This window comes from Vidua macroura, chromosome 3, assembly GCF_024509145.1.
Source record: "Vidua macroura isolate BioBank_ID:100142 chromosome 3, ASM2450914v1, whole genome shotgun sequence".
NCBI classification, from domain to species: Eukaryota; Metazoa; Chordata; class Aves; order Passeriformes; family Viduidae; genus Vidua; species Vidua macroura.
In genome coordinates this window covers 6,824,044-6,851,631 of record NC_071573.1, presented here as the reverse complement: position 1 = coordinate 6,851,631, position 27,588 = coordinate 6,824,044, and the positions used below count along the sequence as shown (strand labels likewise).

The 27,588-nt window shown below is 41.3% G+C and overlaps 1 protein-coding gene across 1 annotated transcript in view; it reads left to right on the top strand.

Annotated features, from left to right (window-relative positions):
- Window positions 1-4,296: 4,296 nt before the first annotated feature.
- PCSK2 (proprotein convertase subtilisin/kexin type 2) overlaps window positions 4,297-27,588 on the top strand; it is a 97,948-nt gene continuing 74,656 nt past the window's right edge. The window contains exons 1-2 of the mRNA XM_053974002.1: window positions 4,297-4,684; window positions 22,886-22,990. Coding sequence (XP_053829977.1) covers window positions 4,499-4,684; window positions 22,886-22,990 — 291 coding nt within the window. The 5' untranslated portion in view covers window positions 4,297-4,498. The remainder of the gene's footprint in view (window positions 4,685-22,885; window positions 22,991-27,588) is intronic.

Genomic DNA, 27,588 nt, shown 5'->3' with positions numbered 1-27,588 from the left:
GTTAGAGAGCTTCTAGAATCCTGGAGTGACTTTGATCCTGTAGCTGTAGTGGGCCAACTCAGCAGGGGATTTTTCATCTCAATTTCTATGGCATTTCCTCATAGCATTTCACTCTATTCTTTCCATTCTGTACATTCATTATGCATGCTGTCCTGTATTCTTGGTACACAAACAATATAAGCTTTATATTATTCTATATTTTCTAGTTCTTGCTTTTATTCATATAGGTCTGTTTATTCCTTGTCCTAAATAAAATTGTCAAATGACACTGCTTCACTTTCTTTCAACTGTGGCCTTTTAAATTATGCATCCAATTTCTTTCCTTGGAAATTTCTTCTCAAGCCTTTTTAATCCCATTTCTGTTCCTCTAAATGTAGGTACTGTCTTTGAGCCTGCTCCAGAGCCCACTTAAAGCATATATGCTCACTTCACAGCTTCAGAAAGATAGGTTTAAGGGAGACTCGGAGTTGTGCCAAAGGGTGCTTGTGTGTTTTGTTCTCTTGTAACATGAAATTTAATTATTGCAATGTTCTGCTTCCAGCTCTTCAGCACACTACTGCTCATGCATCTGCTGGGATGAATGATTAAAGATGAAAGCAATGTAAATCTTGGACTCAGGATTCTGTTTACTTCCACAGCAAGGAAATGAGTTCTTGCAACTTCCTCTGACATACTGGTCTCTTGGCATGGCACCATCCTGTGCAGCCCCCAGGGAAAGAAATATCTCCTTTAAAGTTAGTACTTCATTGACCTCACAGTGAAAGCCAATTACATGTTGTAAAATAATTGTAGTCATTTAATGGTTGTTTAAAAATGTAGTCAGAAATCCATTTGGAACTGGGATTTTTAAACTAATTTTATATCTTTTTTTTAAGCACTGTTGTAGTTTTCACTGGTAAAGCTAGTATTGTTGTTTATTTGCCTTCTGTTAGACTAGCCAGAATTTATGGGGGAAACTTAGTCTCTTATACTGGACTACCTGATGAAATTGAAAAAAATTGTAGGTTTTTTTTGATCCATTGTATCTGTGACATTGCTTGTGTATGGGAAACCCTTAATATTGTGTGACATGTCAGTAAATAAATAGGATACAAAAATCAAAATGGCCTTTATGACACAGACTAAAAACTGATTAAATGCTAGGTTCTTAAGTATAATTACAAACTGGGAATCATTGCTGGAGTTGATTTGATTCTGCAGATGTTCCAAAGGACTGGGGCCAAGAAATTATCTCTGTAAAATCTTGCTAATCCAGCATATCAATATAAACTCGTTACTAATAAAGTGAGTAGGTTAAAGAAGAAAGCCATAAAGTATAAAAGAGATTAGTGCTGAGTGATTGTTTGGAAAGCTCCAGGCAGGTAAATTATGTCTATTTTGACCAAGTAGAGTCATAAATATCTAGGTACAAAGATTGTTGGCCATGCAGGATACAATAACCTGTCCTGAAGAAGGCTCTGGGAGATGAGAGAACTGAGAGTCAGCATCAGCATTGCTGCACATCAGGGAGACTCGGCAGCATGGAGGCTGAATGAAATCCTCAGCTGGTGAAAGACTGGGTACCCAGTAAGAATAGAATTGTGATGTAACATCCATTTAACACTGACCTGACCTCTGCTGAAAAAAAATATCTAATGCAGCTACAGTTCATAATTCAAGGAGTAAAAAGATTTATGGGAATAGTTGAAGGGATGGAAAATATTCAAGGAAGACATTCAAGGAAGTGTTAACTCTATGTCTTTATCATCACAGTCTTAAAACTCATCTGGAGAAAATAATAGTTCAGCAGTTCCATGAAAAAATTCATAATAAGAACAAAACCTAGAAGTCAGTGTAGGACTGATCAGCATTTTAAAGAGAGGCAGAGATATAACTTTTTAGAAATGACTGTAAGCAGTCATTGAGACATTTCCCCAGTGGCTGTAATAGATCAGTCTTGATTATTAATTCAATGTTTGTATGTTAAGGAAAAAAAGGACTACAGACCAGATGCAAAAATTAATGCCAGTAAGCCCTACAGTTAACATAAAGTACTAGGTTAGAAATCCCAGTGGTCCTGTCTAGTCTTAAACTTCTGTAGTCATCAACACGATTATTTTTCTTTAAATTGCTGCTTTTGGTGGAGTTTTCTCTTCTTGGTGTTTAGATTTTACTTTTTAAACCAGCCTTTCCTAAATTAATCCTTTAAATTTTTTAAATTATTTTTTAACATCACACAGACAAAGTCATCAAAGCTTGTTATTATAAGGTCTACAAGGTGTAGACAGTGGATGCTCCCTTGTTGGCAATGTCCCTTTAATGGCACCAGCTTGCAGAGCAGTACTGGGAGGTGGCAGTTGGGGCTGTCAGATTATGCACAGAGAATGATCCAGTCACACCCCTCACCCAGACCTGTGCTATGATCCTCATTTCTGAATGCGTGCAGGGTCTTGCCTTGCTGGTTAGAGGGAGCCAGGAGGGCTGCTCCATCGCCTTTGGTATTGGTGCTCCTCTTTCTATGGACTGGCACCAAAATAAAAAGAGGTGTGTCAACCCAGGGAAGACCTCTGGGAAAAGAAAAAACTATATACAGGAATTTAAATTAGAGAAAATGCCTTTCCCCTACTTTTATCTTCCTTTTGTTTCTGATACCAAGGAACAGCTGTGGATGGAAACCAGCAGGGCCTCCACTAGCTGTCAAGCAGTCATCAGTAGGTGTAACAGATCCAGGAGCTCACAGGCCCCAAGTTACCTGGAAATGCTTTAATACTGGAAAGATTTTGCAAGGAGAGGTGTTGCTGACTATTGATGAAAACAATCAACTTGGTTTAAAGAAATAATACATAAAGTTGTTCTTAATAACTGCCTCTTCTTAGAACAAGCATCAAAAAGATGAATTCTACCAACACTAATACTAATCTCTTAATGAGACTGCAAAGTTGTTTTCCTTCTCTACTGTGCCATTTCTCATGGTTTACCTTTCCTTCATGCTTGATTTTTTTCCAACATCAGTCATTCATTTACAACACTTCTGTTGGTGTAACTGGGCTTTGGATTAGGCTTCAAGTTGCCATTTCCTTTCTGTTTGAATAGGGATTTCTTTTATCCAGAGGAAGGAAATCAATAATTTGTCATGACAAACCAATGCTCATTTGGATTCACAATGATGCAGTCAGCTCTTCTGTTGTATTCTAAAGCACTTTAGGATAATGGAAGAAGAGCCTTGTTTGTGATTTTTGATGTTTTCCTTTGTTTTCCCTGATTTATTTAACATCTGTACTCCATTTGACCATTTGCAGGGCAGATTACAGTAAATCTATAATTTTGTTTGTTTTAAAGAAGATTGTGCTTTCTGTGTCCCAAGTCTTTCCCAGGAGATCATTCAGGGATCCATCAAAGGATTAACCTTTGGTATGACAAATTCACAGATGTATCTGCGAGAAAAAAGCTAAACTATACTTTGCCATAAACTTGCATAATCTGTACTGTTCCTTTCCAATCGTAGCAGATGGCAGATTACTTACAGAAGTGAGCTCCCATTCTTTTTATGTGCTGCTACCTCTGCAATCCCACCTGTGCACGAAACATTCTCCATCCTTGGCTCTCTCAGCACAGGGAAGGCCCAGGTACTTTCCTGCCAGTCATCCCCTGCAAACTGTTTGGGGATTGCTCAGGGAGCCTGGACACCTTTGTGTTCCTGAGCACCCTGGCAGTATAGACTGGGAGTCAGTGAGGAGCCCTGGGCCTGAGGTTTTCCTCTGGCTCTGCGCTATCGCTGCTTGACCACCTCCCTGTCCCTTTGCTTTTGTAAAAAGAGGGATAAAGGACAGGTTGCTGACGGCCCCGTGAGCAGCTGGTGCAGGGTCCTGGCTAGAACGGGAGGTTTGGGGGGAACTCCAGATATTTTGTGTTCGCCGGGTCGAAGAGAGAAGCTGGGTGCCAGTCCCGGTGGTGAGGGTCTTGCCAAAGTCTTTCGTTCTCCAGTCCCTACAGGCACCCGCGTATAGGCTCCAGCATCGGAGTGTCTGCCTCCCCTCGGCGACCTTCCCCCTGAGCAGGGACAGCCGGAGGGCTCTGGGCTCGGCTCGGCTGGCGCTGGGAGGGGGCTGCTGCGCGCTGCGCGGGTGCAATCGGGGGGTGCGGCTTTGCAGGGGCAGGACTGTGGAAGGTGGGAGTGAAGCGTGGGTGGGGTGCTGGGGAGGCGTGCGGAGCGTTCCGGGAGCCGCGAGCTGGGAGGGAAGGAGGGAGGGAAGGGGGGCCGAGGCGATCCTCCCCCCCCCATGATTGGCAGCGCGGCTCGTCCCCCCCCTCCCCGCTCGGCTGGTGCTGCCCCTCGGCCGCCGTGGAACACGCATCCGCACCGCCCGGCCGGTGCTCTCCGCGCTGCTCTCCTCTTGCCTCTGCCGCTCTCATTTGTTTTAATTTTTTTTTTCGCCCTCCTCCCCTCCCATCTTTTGGGCGCTTCCCCTCTCGCCCGCCCGCCCGGCGGGCTGCCTCCGCGGGCGCGCAGCGCGGGGCCATGCCGCCGGGGCCGCCGCTGCTTCGGGGCTCCCTCCTCCTCCTCCTCCTCTTTCTCCTGCACTTCCTCGGAGCCCCGGCCCGCGGAGCCGTCTACACCAACCATTTCTTGGTGGAGCTGCACGACGGGGGCCAGGCGGAGGCCGAGCGGGTAGCGGCGGAGCACGGCTTCGGTGGCGTGCGGAAGGTAAGCCCCCCGCGCGGGGTCGGAGCTCCGCGGTGCCCTTGGCGTTGGGCTCAGGTGTCGTGCCGGCGGCGCGGGGGTGGCCCCGGCGCGGTTCTGGCCGCCGCTCACCTGCGGGAAGGGACGGGGCGGAGCGCGTCCCGCTGTGCCCGCGTTAATCCCCGCTTCTCCGGGGGCTCTGAGGAATAGCGGTGCCAAGAGCAATTGCAAGTGCTCCTCGGCATTGGCCCGGCAGGGTGGTTGTCTTGGAGGGAGAGCGGAGTTTCCCACATGGTAACTCGGTGCCTTTTGACTTACTATGTAAACATCCTGCCGTGGAGGAGCTCCCACCCTGCGGGGCTGGGGCTGCCGCCTAGGGCTTCCCGAGCGCACCTGGAACGGCTCGGAGCACCTACGGGAAAAGGAGAGACTCATCTCCATGGAGAAGCCTGCACACAATTTGAATAGAAGATTTCATCGGGGTTTTGACACTCAATTTTTTATTTTGGTGGGCTTCTTAATACCCCTATTATTCTCCTAGAGAAATAGATGACCCCATGATAAGCAATGAATGCTTTTCACTAATAAATGTAAGTTGGGAAACTTCAAATGCCATTGGAGGCTGTTTTCGCTCCTGGGGTCCTAGGAAATCAAGCGTAGCCAGAGTAGTGGGTCCCCTCCTGGCTCCTAGAGTGTCCCCCTCTGCTAGAAATCTCTCCCATTCAAGTAATAATTAGACCTCTAAATATTTTAGAGTACAGTAAGACCTGGGGTGAAAACAGGGAGAGGTTAATAGAGTGCCCTGGTCAATACAGTTCCTGGCACACTTGCTTAGAGGGGTGCGAAAGGAAAGCAGGCTGTGAGTGTTGCTGCTGCTTGTTTGATTATTTTTTTCTTTTCCTGGCAGTTATGCAATGATAGCCTGGTCCCATATCCAAGGAAATTAATGATAATAGCACCCTGAACTTGAATGCGTGAAATGGCTTTAAACCTCGATTTAAAAATAAAAAATTAAAAAAAGCATATCAAGTGAGACTCCCTCCCTCAGGTTGCCTCATTTCAACTCCAGTGGGAGCTTGTTAGAGAAATGAGGACAAGATCATTGTTGCTGTGACCACAGCTAATTCCTGCTCTGATAAGATGCTTTTGTTTTAGGCACACAGCCTTGTCGTGATAGTGACAGATAGCTGCTGATACATTTGGGAAAGGATTCATTGTGTGCATTAGGTTTTGTTATATGAGACTTAGATACAGCGTTTTGGTCAACAGTTTTCCTCTTCTAGTCTCCTCCTGATTGTGCTCCCTTCCTCCTCTCCTGGGGTTATCTGACTGATAAGGCCTTATGAGGATAGAAGGGGACGTTCCTGCATAGATCAATTTCTCATGACTTTTGCTAGATGCTTTCAAATGATCCTGTGAGAGGATTTTGTAGGATGGAGAAATGCAGCTTCTGGACTGTTCAAATCCTCTCCCCTCTACCAAGCTTCTCCCCAGGATGCCTCGGCCCCATTAGGAGACATACAGCTTCTTCATGGAAATCAGCCTTGTAGTTCACCTGAGGAGAGAGCTGGAGGGAAGTCCCTCAGGTGTGCAAGAGGAGAGAGAGTACCTGCTTTCCAGGCTATGGGGGAGGCTGTGGACACGGGTGTCTCTAGGAATGAAGCCCAGCAGAGCCATGGTGTGATGTGTGTGCGCTCATGGCGTGGGGCAGTGGGTCCTGTACTCAGCACGCACTGCCTGAACTTTTCTGGGTTATACTATCCCAATCCCTGAAAAGCCAGTACGCTTGCCCCCCCTCCTCCTCCCCAGCTGTAATAGGAAATAGCACTTTGCTTTCTGCAAGGCAGTAATTTTAGGGAAGAGGAAAAGTTGGTAGGGTTTGACGCTTTACTGGGTGTGTTGGATAATCAGCGAGAGGTTGATAGCAATCTCTATTCTTAACGGGGTTTGGGTGGTGATAATTGGCCGCCAATAGAAGCATGTGCCATTTGTGCCAGTGGCTCTTCAGTACTGCTGAAGAGTCTCCTCTCTGTTTTGCTATCGTCAGGCTTGTCTAGCAGCCTACAGTCTGCAGACTCAGCTTTCATGGCGATATCGACAGTGCAGGAAGTTGAATGTGGCCGTGTAGAGAAGCACAGAGCTGTTAGTGGGAAGCTCTCGAGGGAAACTACTATGTGTAGATATGCTGTCTAATGAAATATTCAAAAAATATCAGCACATCCCCCACTCCCAAATTACATCACAAAGAGAAGAGGTCTTTTAGCTACTTCAATGACACATGCTGTTTGGGTGATAAATTGAGTTATTCACTTAAAACAAATCCAGTTAACTTTGCCCATATTGGAGAAGAGCCATGGTCTGAAAATAATCACCTTTATTTCAGTGCAGCGTAGGAACACAAGAGCAGATTCCTCCTTTTTTATTGTGTGTGAATTTAAGATGCATATGAGAAAGATTCCTTTTATGCCTTTAGGGTATCACAGATCTCTTTTAACATGACTTTATGGGAGCTGTTTTTTTAAATTATGTATTTTTAGTGCACATTTATTTTTTTTTTCCCAATAACAAGCAATCTCTGAGCAAGTGCATATTACGTTTACTTAACAGCAGATTTCTGTAGAAATGCATGAGAAAGCATTGCCTTCGAGATTAATGTTATGGACTGCATGATGCACTTTCTAATTGATTCTTTGGCCATGCTTCCCACCATCATTCTGAAACCACTACCAGATGTCAGGTAGGCTAAATGTGTACTTTAAATTCAGTGCTTGATGAATTGATTAAGAAGGGCTTGGTGCTTACATAAACAGGTGCTTTTGTTTAGGTCTAGGATCCTAACGTGTCAAAAAGAGTAGTCAGTTTTTCTTTAATCTTCCCTGAATTAATCCTGAATACAGACATCTTTGTAATGCTGATTGTGCTCTTTGATTTTTATTTTTAATATTTGCAATTTTTCAGTCCATTTTTACCTGCTAAAATTGATTCTATGTATTCCTGGTGAAACAGATGCTGTGATAAAACATACTTTTTTCTTAAACTGGTTAGTCTTACCATCTTTGAGCATTCAGGAGTTGTGAGAATGTCCCCCTAATATTGTAAGCACTGCAAAAAGAATAAGTTTTTGGTTGTGATTGGGTTTTTTCCCCCCATTTGATTTATTTGCCTCTTGGCACGGTTGTCACCAGAATACATTTCTTAATGCAGGCTGAAAAGAAGCTGCTTTCTGACCTTGCCTTGCAATTTTCAATTAATTTCTAACAAGGAGAGTTGGAAGATGCATTTGGAAAGGTCTTCTATTTGGAGAGCAGAGTTTAGGCATCTCTTTCCATTTCATCAACAACAGTGAGACTGAGACAGTCCACAAAATGCCACCATAACTAAAAGGCTAAATATTTTGCTTCTAGTAGCAATGAGGTGAAGGGTTTTAATCAGTTAGCATTCAGTGGCCCCAGATTTTAAAATAAGAACCAAACATGGATTTGAAAACATGGAGAATTTTATGTCTATGTTGTCTAAAGCTGGTCTATTTTTGCCTTGTATCACCTGATCCCTTATCCCTCTAAATCTTGCAAAACTCAGTCTTACCTCTCACAGCTGTGACTTCCTTGCTTCCTGTTTTTTTGCTTAGGAGGCTGCTGGTTGAGGACCAGGCTTTGTGGAACCAACCAGTAATTTGATGAAACACTGCAAGCATTCAGGTTTTCTTGTTTTTTGTTTTTTTTTTTTTTTTTCTTTACATTGCATCAATACAGACTTATCAAAAGCAAAACTTAAAAGATAAAGAAGCTATATTTCTTACTGCAGCAACCCACTTGCCTGCATTTAGGTAAGGAGCCTGTGAGGTGGGAGTTGATGTGGTGTAGAAGGCAGACCAAGAGGCAGAATAAGAATTCACAGCCTCAAGAGCTGGGGCTTCTGTCAGGGATCCTGAACATTTCATCCTGGGATGCACATACTAAAACCTTAAAATGCCCTCCTTTGCAGATCAACCTCTAAATCTGGAAAATAGGTGTTTGTTTGCTTTTTTTTTTTTTTTTTAATACTTTGTGTTTTGCTTTGGATGCATAAACAGCTCTAGGAGCAAATACTAGCTAACCTGGAACAAACTAACAAACAAAAAAATTCCTGTTACTTAAATGTAATCAATTATGCACATGAAAGATGTAAATTATCAAGAAGGTCTGTAAACCACAGGCTCAAGCACATTCCTAACTCTAACAGTCCCACATCCTTAATAGTCTGAGTCTGTTTGCTGGTGGTGAGTGTTCTGTTTGAGCTATAAAATAATTACCTTGTCAAATTTTACACTTGTTTGAGTGTAAAACAATAAGGTTAGTCTCCCCTACTGTAGATCCCCACTGTAATTGCTTCATTTCTGTTTTGAATATGTGGTGTAGTTATTTCTTGGCAAAACGTGCATATTAAACCTAACCTTTACAGATTTTTGTTTTGTTTCCTGAACTACAGCTCAGTAAACAGAGATTTATGGAATTCTGGCTGTTTATAAAGCTGCCTGCATTTATAATTTTATTTATGCTATATTGTTTGGACCCATTTGCAAAACAGAACATGTAGTATAGACCCAGGAACTGCATCACAAGTGCAGTTTTTTTCACTTTTTATTTTGGATGCTGCAGCCCAATGCGGAACGTGCAATTATTGGTTTTCATTTACATTATATTTAGTTTTGCCAGTGTCAAGGAGAAAACGTGTAAGAAGTGGACAGCATTCTCTGAATGCTGACAGCATTCTCTGAATGCTGTGATGCCAGCACACCAGAACAAGCTGTGTACTGGTCTATCTCCTGCCGTCTAGCCCAGAGTGCCTGTCAGTCTGGGGTCTCCTTCCTTCTGCCCAGGTAGCTTTCTTGAAGATGACACTTTCAGACTATTCCTGGGCTCTACAACATACAGATACACGAATTGCCTCTGTGTTTTTGACCTTTGGGATCCCACATGCTGTAGCTCTGTCTGTGGTCCTGCTTGAAACTCTCATTCCTCTAGGTAGGCTTTTCAGATGCTGCTAGCAGCCTGAGGGCCATTACTGAGAGGCAATATGGACATCTGCAGCTGTAAACACACCCAGAATTGAATCTGTCCCCTGACCTCCCTCTGCAGAGCTGTGCAGCAAGGGGATAACTGTTCTTTTTTTTTGGGGGGGTTTTTTTTTTTGCATCAGGCCAGATGGACAGATCCCGTTGTCATGCCTAACCAGACCCAGATGGTTTAGGGTACTGCAAATGAGGGAGGGCAATTTGTTTGTAGTTTGGGAGCTCAAATCCAGATTGAAGTCCTAGACCAAAAGAAATGATCAATTCACTCCCAGCTTGAAATGCTTTTTCCTTCTGAGATTCTGTGGCATCCTTGGCATTTGTTTATTAGAAGGCAAATGGCCTCAGAGACTGAGTTTGCTGCTTGTCTTCTTCAGAAAATGACAGAGGTGTTTGAATTTTTTTTATCTTTTTGAAAATCCAACTGTTGTGTGAAGGTGAAAGCTAGCCTTCTATCCTCTTCACAAAACATGCCAGGTGACAAGATTTAAGACCCTACCAATTCTTAGGAAAACTCTTACTGCTGTAACTATACTGATGTGGTTAAAGTGGGGAAACAAACCCAATTGCAGTGCTGTTACTGTCAGTGTAGGAGAACCGACATGTTTAACTCATTCCAAGTCAGAACAATACTAGCAGACATTTAATTTCCACTGAAACTTTTAACAGTAAGACCATGTTGATTTCAAAAAACAAACAAACAAACAAAACCAAGCAAAACCAACAACAACATAAGAGCTTCTAGACTCCCTGGAATTGTTATGCTGGTAATAGTTACTGCTTAGTGTAGCTAAATAAAGTTTGCATATGACCCTTAACCTCATCCATCGATGGAGCTGTTTGATTAAAATTGACACATACAACTCAAGTTTCAAATGCTTGTAATAAAGCAGTTGAAAAGTAGTTGCCAAAACATAGGTAGAATTTATCTGGTAGGTAGTTTCCATTAGTAAGTTCTGAGAAATGTCCATGCTCACACAATATTCTGTGAGCTGGAAATCAAGCCAAGTTGTGAAAATGAATGATAAATTCTGCCAGTTCTTATTAAAATATTATAGCTGGGAAACCCTTTTGTGCCGTTCCAGTCCACAGAATGGATGGGTAGTTTCTGTGTGAGCCGTAGTAGCAAATTCAGTGCTGTTAATAGATGTAAAATTTACCTTTGTCCTGCCAGAAACCTTGTTCTTCTTTTTTTTTTTTTTCCTTTCAACTTTTTTAGATAATTAAATGGGTCAGGTCTCTACAGGATGCTGCTGCATGGTGGCTATAAATATTGCAGTGAGCAGCCCAACACTTCATCCATCCATGGCCTCTGGCAGGAGGAAGCTGAACTGCTGAAGTATTTGTCAAAGTCTAGTGTGTTGCTCTTGTAAATCAAACTCTGCATTTAACTCTCATAAGTTCATTGAAAAAGCAAACCCTATGCTACTGAAATGGAGATTTAATTTCAGCTCAGCAGGCTCAGGCCATGTTTTGTGACAGAAAGCAGCATCCCAGAGAGAGCTGAATTCGGTGTGTACTGTGTGAAATTCTGAGTGGCCATGACACACAGTTTATCATGCAGTGTGAAATACAATTTGGTCATAGATTTATGACAGTAGCTCAGCAGTGAAACTCAGCTGTGCTGGCTGTGTTCAGCAAGTAGCAGGAGCTTGGACTTAAAAAAGAAATTATGAGCTTGGCCACTCTCTCCATTTATACACTGTGATTATAAATAAATAAATTGGGTAGTAATAGCTCTTTCACAAGGAGTGAACTGGGACATTGTCCTGTATTACCTACCTTCTCAAACAAAACTTCTGTGGAAATGTTACATTCTTAACTACTTTGTCCACAGAAAGCAAATAGTAATAGTGACCTCAGTGTTTACATCAAACCAGTTGGCACATGTATCCCAGATACTCATGACTGAACTAGATTATTTGCTTACCAGATGAATAAGATGATAATATGTCAGAGCAGCTTTCTCCAAAGAACCAATCTGTGAAAGCCTGAAACCCAGCAAATATATATTTAAATATTATTATTATTATTATTATTAAGTAGAGAAATTTGCTGTTTCAGATGATTTTTGGATACAAAACTAGAGCCAAAGAGGTAAATCTCTTCCATGTATGGGTAGTAAAAGAGGTGGAATACAGCCTTCCCTTTCCTGATGACAAAGGATCCTTCTTTCTACCTACTCATTCTTTATGAAAAGCCAGTGAAACGGAGGAGTGTGATTCTGAAATCTGCTCTGTGGGTGAGTACTGTCTCTGTCACCTACTGTGCAACACCAAAGGCAGCAAAAGCTTCTTTTTAAGGCTTTTAGCTGCAGCCAAATATGGTGAATTAGCTATAACCATGACTGTTGGATTCCCATCAGTCCCATGGGGACTTTATGCCTCCCTGTATTGATTAATTTTAGAACAGTGTTTCAACTGAACTTAGCTGTTTAGAAGTTACTTAGAGCCAGTTATAAAGTGGAACTCTCAGTTCAGAGTTTGGGTGAAGTATCAAAAATCAGAACTGGAACACATTTGCAGATTTGGAAGAATTGGCTGCTAACATTGATGGAATGATGGTTGTGGGTTATGGCATCATCATTTTGACAGCATTTCCATCTTTAATTTTTTATATTGCCATTTAAACCCCCAAACTTCATAGGCAAATGTACTTTTCATCTCTTTACTGTAAAACCACTCAATTTCTCCTGCGATTAAGATATAGTTCAGAATAGAACCACAACAGAAAAGCAAGTGGATATTTTTCTTTCTTTTGATGAAGATTAAAACACTCAGTGTGATTCTGTAAAATCCCTTTTCCCCCCTTCTAACTGAACATATATTATTCATGTTAAATATACTATATCTTGCTAGAGAAACCAGTTTTTCAGGCTCTGAAGGCTGAAATGCTGAGTGATTAATTAAAATTTTCCTTTCCTACATTTTCCTTGCTTGACTAATCTCATTGGAGCAAGATAACATATAAGCACGTGCTGGACTGAAAACAAATTCTGCCAGCAATAGACTTCCATCATTTATTAATTAGCAATAGAAGACTTATTTCACAGATGCCTGAAAGGTCAGTGGGGGAGACTGTGGGAGGAAGGGTAAGAGGTGGTGTTGGGTGTTCGTTTTTGCTTTCCTTCCTCATCATTATTGCTAGGTTTAAGTCATCCTTTTTCTTCTGTCTACCACAGAGCTCTTGACCCCACTCAGAGCAGCTGCTCCTTGTTGTGAAGTGACCATTATGCTGTTTTGTCAAGAGTCAACAGGAGCTCTCTCCAGGTTGTGGTGGCACGAGTCAAGGATTTGCCTCTGACCTGATCTTGTGGTAGTGAGGGTAGTGTTTGTGACTTCCTCCTAGCAGAATCAAGAAATGTTACAAAAATAAGGAAAACAGCAGTGTTCCAAAATGTTTTATTTTCCTTGGCTCTGCTGAAAATGTTTTTCTTGAAGCTTCCTTCCCCTGCTTTTCTCAAGCATACTACCTTATGTTTAAAAAAAAAAAAAAAAAAAGAGAAACAATGTGACCCTTCTGTCCTTCTGTCCTTTAACGTTGCAGTTTTGTTTCTAATTGTTACCCATGGGCTTCTCTCCCATAAAGCACATATTTTTCTGCAGGAACTGACTGCTTCTCTGGCAACTGGAAGACTTTTTCAGTGTGGTTGGTATAATATCCGAAACCTCTCTGTGAAGCACTTTCTGTCTATCAGCTCTTGCTTGGCAGCCTAGCATTAAACAGACACGGAGTAAAAAGGAAAGAGTAAAGGTTTAGAATTGCAAGAGAGGTCAGATCTTAAAGTGTCAGTAAGAGCTACCATCTTTGCATTAGAGTAATTCACATCTTCTGTGCCTTCTTGAGTAACTCTTGTCAGTAGCCAACTAATTTCGCTCTGAGTTGCTCTTATCACTCTACCTCATTCAAGCTTGAGATCCTGACTCGGCTTTTAGATGCTGCATGAGCTAAGCACTTGCAGACATTTTTATATAGCCACTTTCTTATGTTAACCTAGACTTAAAAAGAATGCCCAAGTGCCTTACTGAAAACCAGGATCTCCCTGTCGGTGAGGTTTAAGAACTGGTATTTTGTGTCTGGGGCACGCTGCATCTGAATGTTGCTTTTTAAACAGCAAACTTTAGCTCATGGCTTTTATGTTCTGTGTTCCTGAAGCTGATGTGACACCAGGCTCCTGTGTGACAATAGCAGTCAACCTGTTTGGCTGCGTGCTTAAAAGGAGAGATGGGCTGTAAATCAGTAGTGAGGCAAAGTGGCCTTTTGTAAGCAGTGCTAATTGCTGTCAGCAATATTGATCTAGCTCAGAAGCATACCATGGCCATTTAAATTTGCAGACTCTAACTGAATCAATGTGTTTCTTATGAGTTTTCTCTAAGGAAGATATACTGATAGGAAGAAGAGATTTCCATCTTATATTGCTTAAATATATTACAACATTTAACAAATATTTGTTGTTAAAGAGGTGCCTGATTTCTCACATGTAATTTCTCACTACATATGTAATATTTATTACATGTGTAGATATACCCATTAATATATGTTTGCAATGGCACTTGGCATTTTACAGTTAAGAGTTTCATATCAAAGTCTATAATGCTGTGCAAACATTAATTAAATAAATCCTATCAATAAATAAAATAACTAAACTAGTACTCATAGGAGTATGGCATTTTACATGGGAGGCAACTGAAACAAGAATGATACAGCTCTAATTGCTCAAGATTCTCCTAATGTAAGAAGATACTGAAACTCATGTCTTTGGAAATTTAGTTCTGGCTCTGTTCTAGAGCAGAGTTGCTATCATGTGAAGCAAGAGCAGAGAGGGAAATAGGAAAAGAAATGGTCATGGGTTGAATGATCTTGGAGAGAAGGTCGTTTGAGGTGTGAAAACTTATACAGAATATTAACATCTTGAGAGAGGCTTTGAAAACACAGCAGAACATCAAGAAAGTGACAGGATACCCTGAGGAGCTCCAAGGCTGCAAGCAGGAGACTTGCAGCCAAAATTTTATTCACCTTTGTTAATAAAATGTAAAACTGACAAAGCCACTTCTGGATTACCATCCCTTTCCTCCCTTTATTCTTGCAGCATGACTGACTCAGACTAAATGAGTTATGGTTAATTAACTGGGTCAAGTACTGACCAGTTGTCTCTAAAGAATGTCTGGAGTCTGATTTCTGTTTGTGGTCTTTTCTCAGTTTTGTTTGTTTAGGTTTGGGTGTGTGTGTTTATTTATTTTATTTTGTTGTGTTTCTTTGTTATTGTTTTGGTTTTAGGGGATGGAGGCATTTTTGTTTTGTTTTAATGGAATGGTAAAATTCTCCCAGTTTGTGTAAAAAAAAAAAAAATGTGTTACACATACCTGCTTTAAGAAAATGTAATTGATTCACCTTCTCATGAAATCATATTTACTTAATTATTCTAAATGATGTGCATGTTTATCTGTTGTTTGTGTGGTTGTTATGGAGTTGTGTAGCTGAATGATTGGAGAGGTTGTCTCCTTTTCCCAGTGGTCGTTTGTTGCTGCTAAAAATGACAACACAGTTGGTAGATGCTCCCAGTGACTTTTTTAGTGCTGAACTTCAGAATTTTTTCTGGTGCCCAGGGCTTGACTGAGGTGCACTTCTTGCACACACATCCACAGCCACCCCATTTATGTAAGAGGACATAATGATGATTGCTCAGCCTTCACTTCAGCCTGTCAGCCAAACAATAATAATCACCTACTCCAGGTAATGACAATCTGGATTAACTCAGTCCAATTTGAGGGCTAGTGTATAAGCAACATTCTCCTTGAAATCTGGGAAGTATTCTGCTTTCCACAGGGCATGTGGTAGAATTGATAATGATGTTTACAGTTACTGGGGAGTAACAGATAAAACTCTCTAAACTGCACAGATCCATTGCCATAAACTAGAATAACCATTTTTAAAGCATCAAATGACTTCTCCAATTCAGTGATAAAACTATCAGCAAATCCAGAGTATTGTCGCTGATGACTTGTATGACTTTATGTGCTTGCAGGATGGAGCTCTTCAGTGCCAAACCTAACAGTGATACAGATACAGTAAAACCTTACACCTGTGTGATTCATTCAATTGCAGGTCAAATTCCAAATATCACAAACTTGTAACCAAACCAATGGAACAGTGTTTTGTAAGTGCTTGGAAGCTCTGGGTGGGGTAGTCTAACAACAAAACTGATGAGAAAATGAGAGGAGCCATTTAAGATCAGAATTGATCTACCTGAGCAGCAGTGCCTCTCTTACAGACTTCAGAGTGAAAGAGCACCTGGGGCTCAGCTCTGCTTGTATTTTAACATGGCCACCTCAGATAAGTGAGATGAATCATGCTTTGAAAGGGCCTCTTTTGCTATGAATTGTGCAGGGCATTCAGTTGAATTGCACATGGACAGATTGGACATGTAAGGGTAATCTCAGTCCACAACCGGTTAAGTTTCTTTCATTTACTTCCAGGTTTTTATTAAACACCTCATGTCCAGCCATTGAGGAGACTGTTTAACCTTGTTCTTGCTGCATGCAAGAGGGACTAGGGAAAAAGCTTTGTTTTATCCTTTTGGATAAAATGAAATCCAAAGGGATATATTCTACAAAGGTTTTGGACATCACTTTTGACTTTACACTGTTTCTAGAGAAGATGTTTTGCTGTGGAGGTGAGGAAATCTTTGAGAAGCCATTGGAAATGACTTCTGCTGGCTTGAGAAGATGTAATATAACTTTTTGAGCAGGGTTGCTGTGTTCTTACAGGATACCCACTATTCTAAATAACAGATGGCCTTGTCATGTGTGTTACAATATTTCCATTGGCCTTTGTATCTCTCTACTTCGACTTGGTCCCTTCTTACTCCCACCACCAGTTGCTGAATCCTTTAAGAGACAGTTGGATATTTATAAGAAACAGAGCTGAAAACACATGAAAATGTCTAATTTATGAATTAATTTGTAAGAGAAATTTTCACTTTGTGTTACTGAATTATTTTGCAAGGATGATCTGATGGTGTTTTCATACAAAATGTGCCTTTTGGGAGTGTTGAAGCTGTGGCTATAACACCTCCACCTGCCAGATTTGCCAAGAGAAGCAGATTAGACTGTGGTGGAGGCAGCTGGCTACAGGACACAGGTACAAAGAGAACTGAGCCAGGAAGACTGAATCATAGCACTCAGACCTGGGCCTGACTGTGCCAGTCCTTGGGGCTGTTTGGAGCTTGTGCAGAACCCTGGCTCCACTTGAGATCCTTATTTTGAGCCTTCAGCGTAATTATAGCACTCTAATGAGCAAGTGTGAAATCCTTGCCTGAGGCCGTGGGGACACAGTAGACTGGATTTCGTGTTGGGTGATCTCTGGTGCAGCTTTACTCCTCTGTGCTATTTCACATTTCTCTACCAATGTTTGAATTCATCCTTTGGTGTTCGTGCTTTGTTCTGTGTCATTTCGGTGCCTGAGGCCGCCTGTGTTTCTGGCTGGCTCCTCTCTTACATGGCCCTCATCCCTAAAGTGAGTGAGTGCTTTTGACTTCAGACTTGGCTCCTATCTGTGTATTTAAAGGTAAAATGATTTCTAATGCTAATTGGGGTGGGGGAAAATCAGAGCAAGAGAGTTTAAGAATTAATATTGAATATTTATAAGTGTCCTCAGTGCATTTGGTGAAAACGAGATGAAAAGGTTTCAAAATTGTTTCCAATTTCTGCTGTGAGGTACTTTGTTGTGCTTCACTTACAATGGTAACTGAAGGTGTGAGGCCTGTGGGGCCCGTGAAGGCTCCAAATCAATTTATTTATACTGGATTTAGGTCATATTTTCTGTTGGTGTAATTACTGAGCAGTAATGGGATGAAAGAGCTCATCTGTGCCAATTTATGGTTCCTTTCAAAGTCAGAAATGATGCTTGGGCAGTGCTTGGACTCTGTGGGGAGAGATGTGTTGTGTTATACTTCTTTTAAAAAAGGGAAAAAAAAATATTATTTGGGGGATGGGTATATTTTTTTCCCCTTTAGAACCAGTGTTTGTTTGAACTCTCACATCCATGGGCACATAGTCATACTAAGGCAGGCAAGGAGCTCTGGGGAGGGTCTTTGTCAGCCTGGCTGAATGAGTGCTTTCTGTGAATCCCATTCACTGACAGATTAATTTATACTGATTTTGGTGACCAAAGAAGGTGGTAACTTGCTATAAATTGCCCTTCTTGTATTTACAAATGATTTTGCTCAAAATAAAGCTGTTGCAGACTGTTGTCCCCATTAGTAACTTGGGAGAGGAATCCTAACAAAAGATTAAAGTAAACTGGTTTTAGAATATTACAGTACTGGGGAGAAATCATTGGAAATGATGCACATAAGTCAGCAGAGTGCTGCAGGGATTCTGCATTGTGTGAAACAGTGTGACAGGCAGTATGGGAAGGCTGGGCAGAGATAGTTCCCATTAAAACAAGATGGGGCAATCCAGGTTGTTCTTAAGCTTTTTGTGGGCACCATAATGTATGTAGTGAGCCAGTAAAATGCAATGTTAAAGACAAGGAGCCAGTAAAATTTGGTATTAAAGATAAGCCCTGGAACCAATGTTCATCTTTATTTTTGTATTCTATATTACCTCTTAAAACTAGTGACAGGGTGTGAATGCTGGACCTCTCCCTGAGAGCCAGATAAAGTATTGATGCCACTGGCAGCTTAATTCAACTTGGGAATTTTCTTAAGAATTTATTGCTGCTTCATAATACCTTTGCTAGATGGGTTTTTCTGGTCAGGAGATGCTGATGCTTGTTTGCTGTATTAGCTCTGCCCAAGGTGGTCTCACTTCCTGCAGTTTTAGAATGAGGAACAGTATCTGATTTTAGTCTTCCTGTGGCTTTTCTTTAAACTTCTGCCCTGCTTTGCAGCTGATATTGATTTCCTTTGCTTTGTGACAGGCAAAACTGCAACTGGTGTCACTGTGCTTATTGTTCAAGGCAAGACCAAGGAAGAAGGGCAGTTTGATTTTCTCTGTCAAGTAGACAAGATGGGATGGGAGCCGTGGACTCTGGGGAGCTATCTCTGTGTGCTGCCCCATCCTAGATCAGGTGTCTCTGAGGAACAGGCTACTTTATACCTGATTTTTCCTTCTCAGAGCAGTTGAGGGCTCAGCAGTGGACTGTCTTTTTCTCCCTTTTAGTACCAGGGAATGGCATCTCTCAGGAGCAATGCTTGGGCCTGGCAGGGGAGAAGTGTAGCTGTGTGTTTACAGCCCTTCTTCCAGCAGTGGCATCTAGGGCAGCACGGAGTCACTCCCTTTTCTTTCTGGGGAAGGACTGTAAGGAGGAGAGTGCAGGAAGGTTGAGAACCATGAATTTAACTTACTAATTTTTATTTCAGTAATAATTGCACCTCAACCTCTGTGGTTCAGCAGTAACATGAGAACAGCTAAGGTATCTCAGAATATTGGTGCTAAAACTGTGGACAATATGAAACTTTTCCTGCTTCTTTCTATGCCAAATGGTACATCTTAGCCATTGTCATAGAATCATGGATTGTTAAGGTTGGAAAAGACCCTAAGATCATCAAGTCTCTTTTGCCTTCAGTTAAGCCTCTTCCACTGAAAGAGGTTTTCTTTCCTGCATTTAGTTGATCACAGAAGTTTTGAAAGTTATTTTCTGCTCCATGTCCTTCAGGAAGATGGTTAAACACATTTCATTTTTGCTTCAGAAAGTGTTATTAATAACCACAAGGAGGCTGCAAATATGAAGAAAAGAAGGAGGCAGGTGGATATAAAATGTTTTGCTCTACTTGCTGTTTTGTATTTGTGATTCTGGTTTTGCTTGTATGCATTTTCCACCAGTGCTTTTACACAAATATTGCAAGTAATGAAGTGCTTGTAATTCCTGAGATTCTGGCAGTCGTGCCTTGTAATGGACAATATTTATACATCAAGGCAATAACTAGGCCTATTTCTAATTCTAAATAATCCTCCTCACTTGAATGTTAAAGTGCTTTCCAGTAATTAGTTATCTTACTTAATTGCTAATTTTTTTTTAGGTCAGGAAGCTTTTCTTTTGTCTTACAAAAAAAACCTGAGACACCAGGCTGAGTGCATTATTGTTCCATGGTACATGCTGAGCCTGCTGCTGCCAGAAGAGGAATTTTACTCCCTAACAATTCCAGCTTTACAGCTACAACATTACAGAGCAGATACTGCTGATGACACTTCGGAGTCTTTATGTACAAGAGATCTGTTTTCATTTCACTTCATTATTTGCACTATTCATTTCACTATTTGCTCTTTTGCTGTAGCTGGAGCTGTAGTTCCACATCAAAAGAGTAGCTGATAGTGGGAATGTAAATCCTGCTGTGAGCTACCTGTGTCCTCCATTGGTTGTGGCCAAGAAGTTACTGGCTGGTAGCAGAAGTCCCTCACAATTGGAAGTTTCAGTCATTTCTTGTGGTATTCACAGATCTCAGTGCAAAATCCTCTTCAAATCTTGACATTTTAGGCCCTTTCCATGGTGTCTGATTTCTCCCAAATGTATGTTCATTGATTTCAAGGATTTACTGCAGGGTTTAGATTCTTCCTGAAAATTACTTGGTTTCTGCTATTAATTATTCACAATTCACAGTGCTGGATCACATAATCTTGCCTCACTGAGCTGCCTTCCTAGGTGTCCCCCTCTGGGTTTAATTGATCTGGTGTGAAAAGCCATGTGAATCATAAAATATCCGAGTTCCTCAAAGATTACTGGGATAACTGTGGAAAGAGTGGAATAATCTTAGTCAATCTTACGACTTTGTCCATAAATCTGGTCACTGTTGTACTAATTGTAATGGCTTATGGTCAAACTTGAATACCAGCTTTAAAAGATTACTATATGCAATATTGCTTGATGCTAAGAGGTATTAGAAACTAACCTTATATGGAGACAAACAGCAAATATCTTTTACATATTTCCAGATATCTTCAAAATTGCTTAGACTAATCCTTAATGGAAGAACATTAAGATCAATATTTGACTGGATTTGATTTTAATGGTTGATACTGAAATAAAAGGAAGAAAAGTAGCTTGATTTCATGGAGAGAGTTAGAAGGCTAATTGGGCCACAGACAGCAAAGGATGGTAATGGATATCACACCAGGGTGGATTTCAAGCTGTAACTAATCTGCCTATTTAGGTGTTTTTCCCCTGCATGTTTTTGAGGCATAGAGTAATATATTCAGTGTGGGGGAAGGGCCCTTTCCTGGAGAGCCAGATCTATTGCCAAACTCTGGATTATGTAAATACCTGATCACCCAGTTGGTAAAGATGTCAGATACAAGTTTAAATGTAAATTTGCTTTTTAAAACTATTACCTAAACCCAGACAGAATTTGAACTTTCAGAGTTCTGACTCTGAGGATATATACAAAGTGCAGGGGACTTTGTTGGCTTTTACTGTGAGCTTTCATAGTCTTGCTCCTTCTACCTCAGCTGTTGTATTTTTCACAGGTGTATGGAGCTGAAGCTAAATATTCTGATTATTCGCCCAGAAAAGCTTTCCAGTCAGCCATGCAGATCAGCTCCAGGGAACCATAATGATTTTGATGAAATCTCCTTAACCTTTTATAAACACTTTAAAAGAGGTCTTTTTATCTGAACAGAATGCTTTGGGGTTTTTTTGTTTGTTTTTTTTTTTTAAGTTACTTCACATTTATATGTCATACAGAATGGAATTTTAACATGAAAACGAAATGCTTTAATTTCATTGATAGTAGATGTTTCGATTAACATAAAGAAGTTTGAAGAAAAAGAAAACCCAAACTTGCATACTCATTTTTGGAATTACCAGATTTTAAACCTTCAGAATTCACAATCTTCTATTCCCACACTGCTTTCTATGTATAGTAAATTATGTTTGTGGAAATGTACCAGATATAGTGACAGATTGACTGAAACAGGAGGTAATTTCGTAGAAGGTAATTTATATTTACGCACTGTATATATGTGTATAAAGGAACAGAATCTGTTTTATTTTATTCATGATGCTGCTACCTGCATTCAGCCCAGGTCTTCTCAACATTTTTCCTATCTAGACATCAGCCTTGGTATTTCAGTAAAGAACTTTGAACTCCTGCTAAGATGTTTATGTTATCATGCAGTATAGATAATAAAAAGGAGAGGAACAGGCTGTCATAGCTGTTCTAGAATATCTCTTTTAAAAAGGTATTTTACATGCAGGGTAGTCAAACCTTTGAAGTTGAAGTATTCATAGCATTAATGTGTAACTTCCCAACCATTTTTTACAACTTTTACAAGGACTAGCTTAGTTTAAAAATGTGCAGTTACTTGCTTAGATTTAAATCTTCAACTGGAATGTCCCTATTAAGTTCAAACAGGGAAAGAACTGATCATTTGAGATTCAAGTGGAGCTTCCTAATCAAGTGCTGGAAGTGGGATGATGCTCTCCTAACACTATGTCTCTTAGCCTTCTAAAAGCTAAATGTATACGAGCCTTCCAGTTGCTCTCTGCCAGTCCTGAGGAGAGAAATGCATGGAAATGCAATGGAAATGCAATGGAAAACCCTCCAGAGGTGTTTGCTTGCTCCTTAAATGTCTTGGACATTAAAGGTGCAGAAAGCTGTTCCCATCTGAACACTGAGCTGTCTGTTTTCTTAATATGCTTTGTATGTTGCATTTCGGGGTGCTCAGAAGGAACTCCAAGTGTTGTATTTTTCTGAAAGTGGAAATCTCTTTGCTTTCTGCCTTCCATCTTATGGTGTCTGTTTGGGTATGTTACAACAGCTCAGCAAAGCATTTATGGGATGACCTCTGGAGTTTCAAATCTTTTGCAATTAATTTTGGTCTTTTATTCTGGCTTTTTCAGGAAATAGGGAATGCTTCCTCTTGTGATTTGGGGTGCCTGTCAGAAATATTGGCACTGTTGACCTTAAATGTATGGTGGAAAGAGTACCAAGTGCATCCAAGTGAAGTTATGCACTATAAACCTGTAGCAAACAACTTTAATGCTGCTGGGTGCCCTTCTCAAAAATAACTTAGGAGTGGCATTCTCAAGAGTGATTTGGGCTCTTTGGTATAACTCTTCACAAGTCTTGTAGATTCCTGAATCACTTCACAGGTAAAACTTTTCTTCTCATCCTTATTAACAGCCAATAGTTCCATGATGGTTTTTTTTTTTTTTTTCCCTCTCTTCTTCCTCAGCTCCCTTTTTTAGAATCTGGATACTTTTTTTATCACAATGGCCTTGCTAAAGCCAGGAGAAGACGCAGCCTTCAACACAAGCTTCGTCTGGAAAAGGACTCCAGGGTAAGTGTTCCATCGTTATGTGCACTGTCATGTTTCCTTTGAGACACAGACCATTTTTTATGATGATCAAATCTGTGGCTATGATTATGGGGTTTTTTTCCCCAGTGCTTGTTTCAAGCTTGGTGGCTTCTGTAAGCACACACTTCCCAAATAGCCTCAGCTCTTAGCTTTATTTCACTGTTAGAAGTAGTCATACATTCTCTGAGATGTGTCCTCTCTCCTGTAAGACTCAGTGATGCCGTAGTCTCCGGGACATCTCTGTGCACTCTGCAATGTGGAGAGAAGCTGTCTGAGGTACCTCTCCTGGTTGTCCCCTCCATGAATCCTGCTACCCATGGGTTACTCAGCTCTGAATACACTGTGGTATGAATAGTGGCACTTTCTCAGCAATCACCAGAGATTCCTTCTCACGGAATAGTATAACCACCAGTTACTAGGGGAGTGTGAGCTGTCAAACTTGAGTAGTTCTTTTAGGGGCTCTTGATTGCAGTCTACAAATGGTGTGCTCAGTTTTCAGAAGCATAAACCTCTCAGACAGGAGAAAAAGGCCCCTTTTGTGGAAAGCTATGAGCTGGCACTGGCACTGACAAATTCTTTTAACTTATATGCAGAGTTTTTGCTCCAGTTTAATACTGGGCTGAAGTTGGACCAGGTAGCACAAAAAGTATATTTACTGCCCAAAGAAAGTAGGTCAGCCTAAGGAATGATATCATGACAGCAAATAGATTATTTTTTAATCCTTCATTAAGGTTTCAATTCACTGCACTGTGAGGAGGGGGAAACAATTTTATTTGAGACAGAATGTGATTGCCAGATTTGTGTTATTGGAACGCCTGTGACAATGAAACACTTGAGTAGGAAGAAGAGGAAAATAGGTTAAATAAGATCATAATTGTTGTTGTGACACAAGAGCAAGCAAGGTCTGATGAATTCTCAGCTTAATTTTCCTCCTTCTGCAGAAATTTCAAATGATTCCAGGCCCAGGTCCAACTAGGATGCCCATGGCTGGTCACTTCTGTAGTTGAGAGCCATGTGAGGGAACCACAGAGGTTCCAGGTGCTGCCTGCCCCAGTGCTCTGTCCTAAGATGCTGATAGTTGGGTGCTCTAGGGTACCTCTTCCTGTCCCCTTCTCTAAAGAGAAACCAGATACAGGTGAGGGGTTACGAGGCAGAGACATGTCCAACCTGCCTTGAACAGAAATTCACAGGTTTCCATTGTTTTGTTTACTAAGCAGGGATCAGAGAGTAAATCACTGGGGAAATACTACAATTAGTGGATACTAAAGCAAATGTCCTGAGATGTTTCCTGTCTCTGAACCACCCAATCTTGTAAAGTCGCTTAAGAGAAAATTTAAGAGAAAAAGCACGCAATTAAGTCAGAACATTGAAAAGTAGTGGCTGGGTACAATCACTGTGCAGAGTCATTCCATATGCTCTTTGGAAAGAAATATTTCTGTAAGTCTCTGAATATTTTACAAATACCTGTAGTATTTGTATGAAACCACCAATTCTCACTGCAGCCTAACATTACATGTCTGAGCACTCCTGTACTAATTCCAGGCTGGCTCTTGCACTGATATCTCTAGACTAAGTGTCTGCACTGCTATTAAGAACAGCTTAAGTGAATCTCCCTTCTTGTTTAGAGATGGTCCCTTTTGTAGGCATCTGATACTTGCAGTTTCTATACTCCCAGCTGGCTTCTGCCACATGCAGTGAAGTCTCATTTTTCCTGATAATCTCCACCTCATCATGCTACTGCGTACCAGTGGCTCCCTCCTTTGATTTCAGGGAATAAACCCGTGTTTAAATAACTAAGAATATCTCTCATGTGAGGGAAGGGATGAGCCTGGGTGAACTCTGACTTCGTGGTTTGCACTGGAAAATGGAAGGGGGATGAAGCAATGTTTCATTTCCATGTGTAACATGACATTTTCTCATCTAGCCTGTCCTGTTGAATAGTCCTTGAGCTCTTATGATACTATATAGGTCAGTTGCTTTATGTAATACAGTTTGAGAGCAATTAAAATAATTAGTCTTATTTCCTTTCTTCTTTTCTATGTGAAGTTTCTTTTCTATGTGAAGCCATAAAAATTCCTGTCAAATTTGTGTATAAACATGAGTTGACAGTACTTCATTTCAAACTCTAAAAGTAATTTCTAAATGTAATGGCAGGTTTCTAGACCATTTACAATCAATTTTATTTAGCAACAAATGTCAGCACTGTCATGGTTAATATGTTAATGTGTGAAGCCAAGAATAAAATGTTCCTGCCTTCAGGCTAGCCAGGAAGAAAACTTCCACCACAAGGCTATAAAAATCTCTCAGGGACTGTTACGGTAGATGCTGCTGCAAAAGTTGCTTGGCCCTACCTAAATGTGAGAAAGTGGGTTGCACTTATTGTGTATACTTTTCACTTTTAAGGATGTTACAATGCCCAGCTAATTTTAGTTACTAGCTGAAAAACAGCACAGATGTTCACTCAATTAATTAGTGTTTTTTAATCAAGGGAGTCCCTTGAGGATCCCATGTCAGCTTTTCAGGAGTCTAAGACAGATGTCACAGCACTGTGCAAACAGGTTACTGCATCATTTCCATGGTCTGCATGTCTTTTAAAATGCTCAAAAATGCTTTCTTTTGTAAAGTTTACTGTATGTTTGAACCAAAATAATTTGGAGCTATGCTAAAAACATTACAGCAGTTATGTGATAAACATCACTGCAGTCAAGGGGATGGGAATGGAATGTTATTAAATTTCTAGAAATCCAGCAAGAATTAGTCTTTTGTTTTGAAGAACCATCTCAAATACAATGGTTTTAACATTATTTAATAGATTCATATTGCTGAAGCCTGGAGCAGTCCTGGCAGTGGATGAAGGTACATGTAGTGTTGTCACATAGTGTGTTGTCCTATTGAACTGTTCAAGAAAAAAGTGCAGGTGCATGTGGCTTTTGCTGTCAGTACTGTCCTGTCAGGGATCCTTATTGTCAAGGGGGCAAATTCCACAGTGAACTGAACTGCTTCAAATGGAGGCTGTTTTGTTATTTAAATTACATTATCTGAGGTATGGAGAACCTTCCAGGAGAGGTTTGCTTTGACTCTTTAGCATCAGTTGCAAATTTCTGTGGTTTCCAGGTGCATTTCTACTTTGTTATTTTAGCTTATATACCTTTGATGCCAAATGAATTGCAGGGAGGGGATTCCCTTCACAATTTTTACATCTTTAAGCTGGAATTCTAAATGAACTAAGACATAGCAGCCACCTCCATGGGAAATTGCATTTTCTTGTGCCTTTATCTGTTTATTCCTTTAGCAGAAATATCTCAGACCAAAAGGTCAGCCATTAGGCTTTTTTGTCCTTGGAAGACTTCATTTAAGGGGCTGCTGGATTTTCCCTGGAGCTGCAGACAGGAAGGTAGCCCTTGCCCTGACCCATGGGTGCAGACAGCTGGGAGGAGGTGACAGCAAGGATAAGGGCCCTGGGTGGAATAAAGCTGTGAGGAGCCAGAGTAGTATGGGACCAGGCATCAGTGTGAATGTGAAGAGAGAATAAGTGGGACAGGCTGGAACAAAAGCCCAGGGTCAGTGAGAAGGTTGAGTGAATTGGGTGTGGAGGAGTCCATGAGCTGAGTGGGACGTGGAGGAGCATGTGCTGGCCAGAGAGACTGGAAACAAGGTACCCACACTGACATCAACATCTAAGTGTGGGTCACAACACAGCCTCAGAGCAAGGGGAGCTTTAGAGAGTCTTCTCTGTGAGTAAGGGGAAATACAGCTTCTCTAAGAGCAAACTTTGCTTTTAATAGTGAGGGCCAGTGGTATGTTTTATAAGTGTGGATTGCCCTGGAAAAGTGAGTCAGAAATACAGAGATACTCATATTGCCTTGTTTGTTAGTACAGAAGAGGCAGGATGGGAAATGGAGTCCTCTCCTGCTCCACCATAGCTAAAGGGAAAAAAAAAAAAAAAAAAAACACCATGGGATTTATTTCTGTAGTGGGCTGATGCTGGCTGGATGCCAGGTGTGTGCTAATTCACTCTGTCACTCTCCTTCCCAGTGGGACAGGGAATAGAAAATATAACAAAAGAGAGTTCATGTGTTGAGATATGGACTGGGAGAGATCACCCATCAAACATCAATTACAGCAATACAGGCTGTAGGGAGAGATATGAATTGAATTTATTACACTGACAAAATCAGAGTGGGATTATGAAAAGTAAAATGAACCCTTAAGAACACCTTCCCCCCACCCCTCCCTCCTTCCCAGCTCCACCTCCTACTCCAGCAGTGCGAGGAGACAGGCAATGGGGTTATGGTCAGTTCTCACCTGTGCTTTCTTTGGTTGCTCAGGGAGGAGTTGTTTCCCTGTGCCACTGTGGGGACCTTCCCACAGGAGACAGTTCTCCACAAACTCCAGCCTGAGTGCATCCCATGGGAAGAGTCCTCCCCAAACCGCTGCAGCGTGGGGTCACTCTTGCCTGGGGTGCAGCCCTTGAAGGACAGGCTGCTCTAGCCTGGGCTCCTCTCTCCATGGGCCTCCCACAGGGTCACAGCCCCTTCTCAGGCAGCCACAGCTCCTCCGTGGGCTGCAGGTGGATCTCT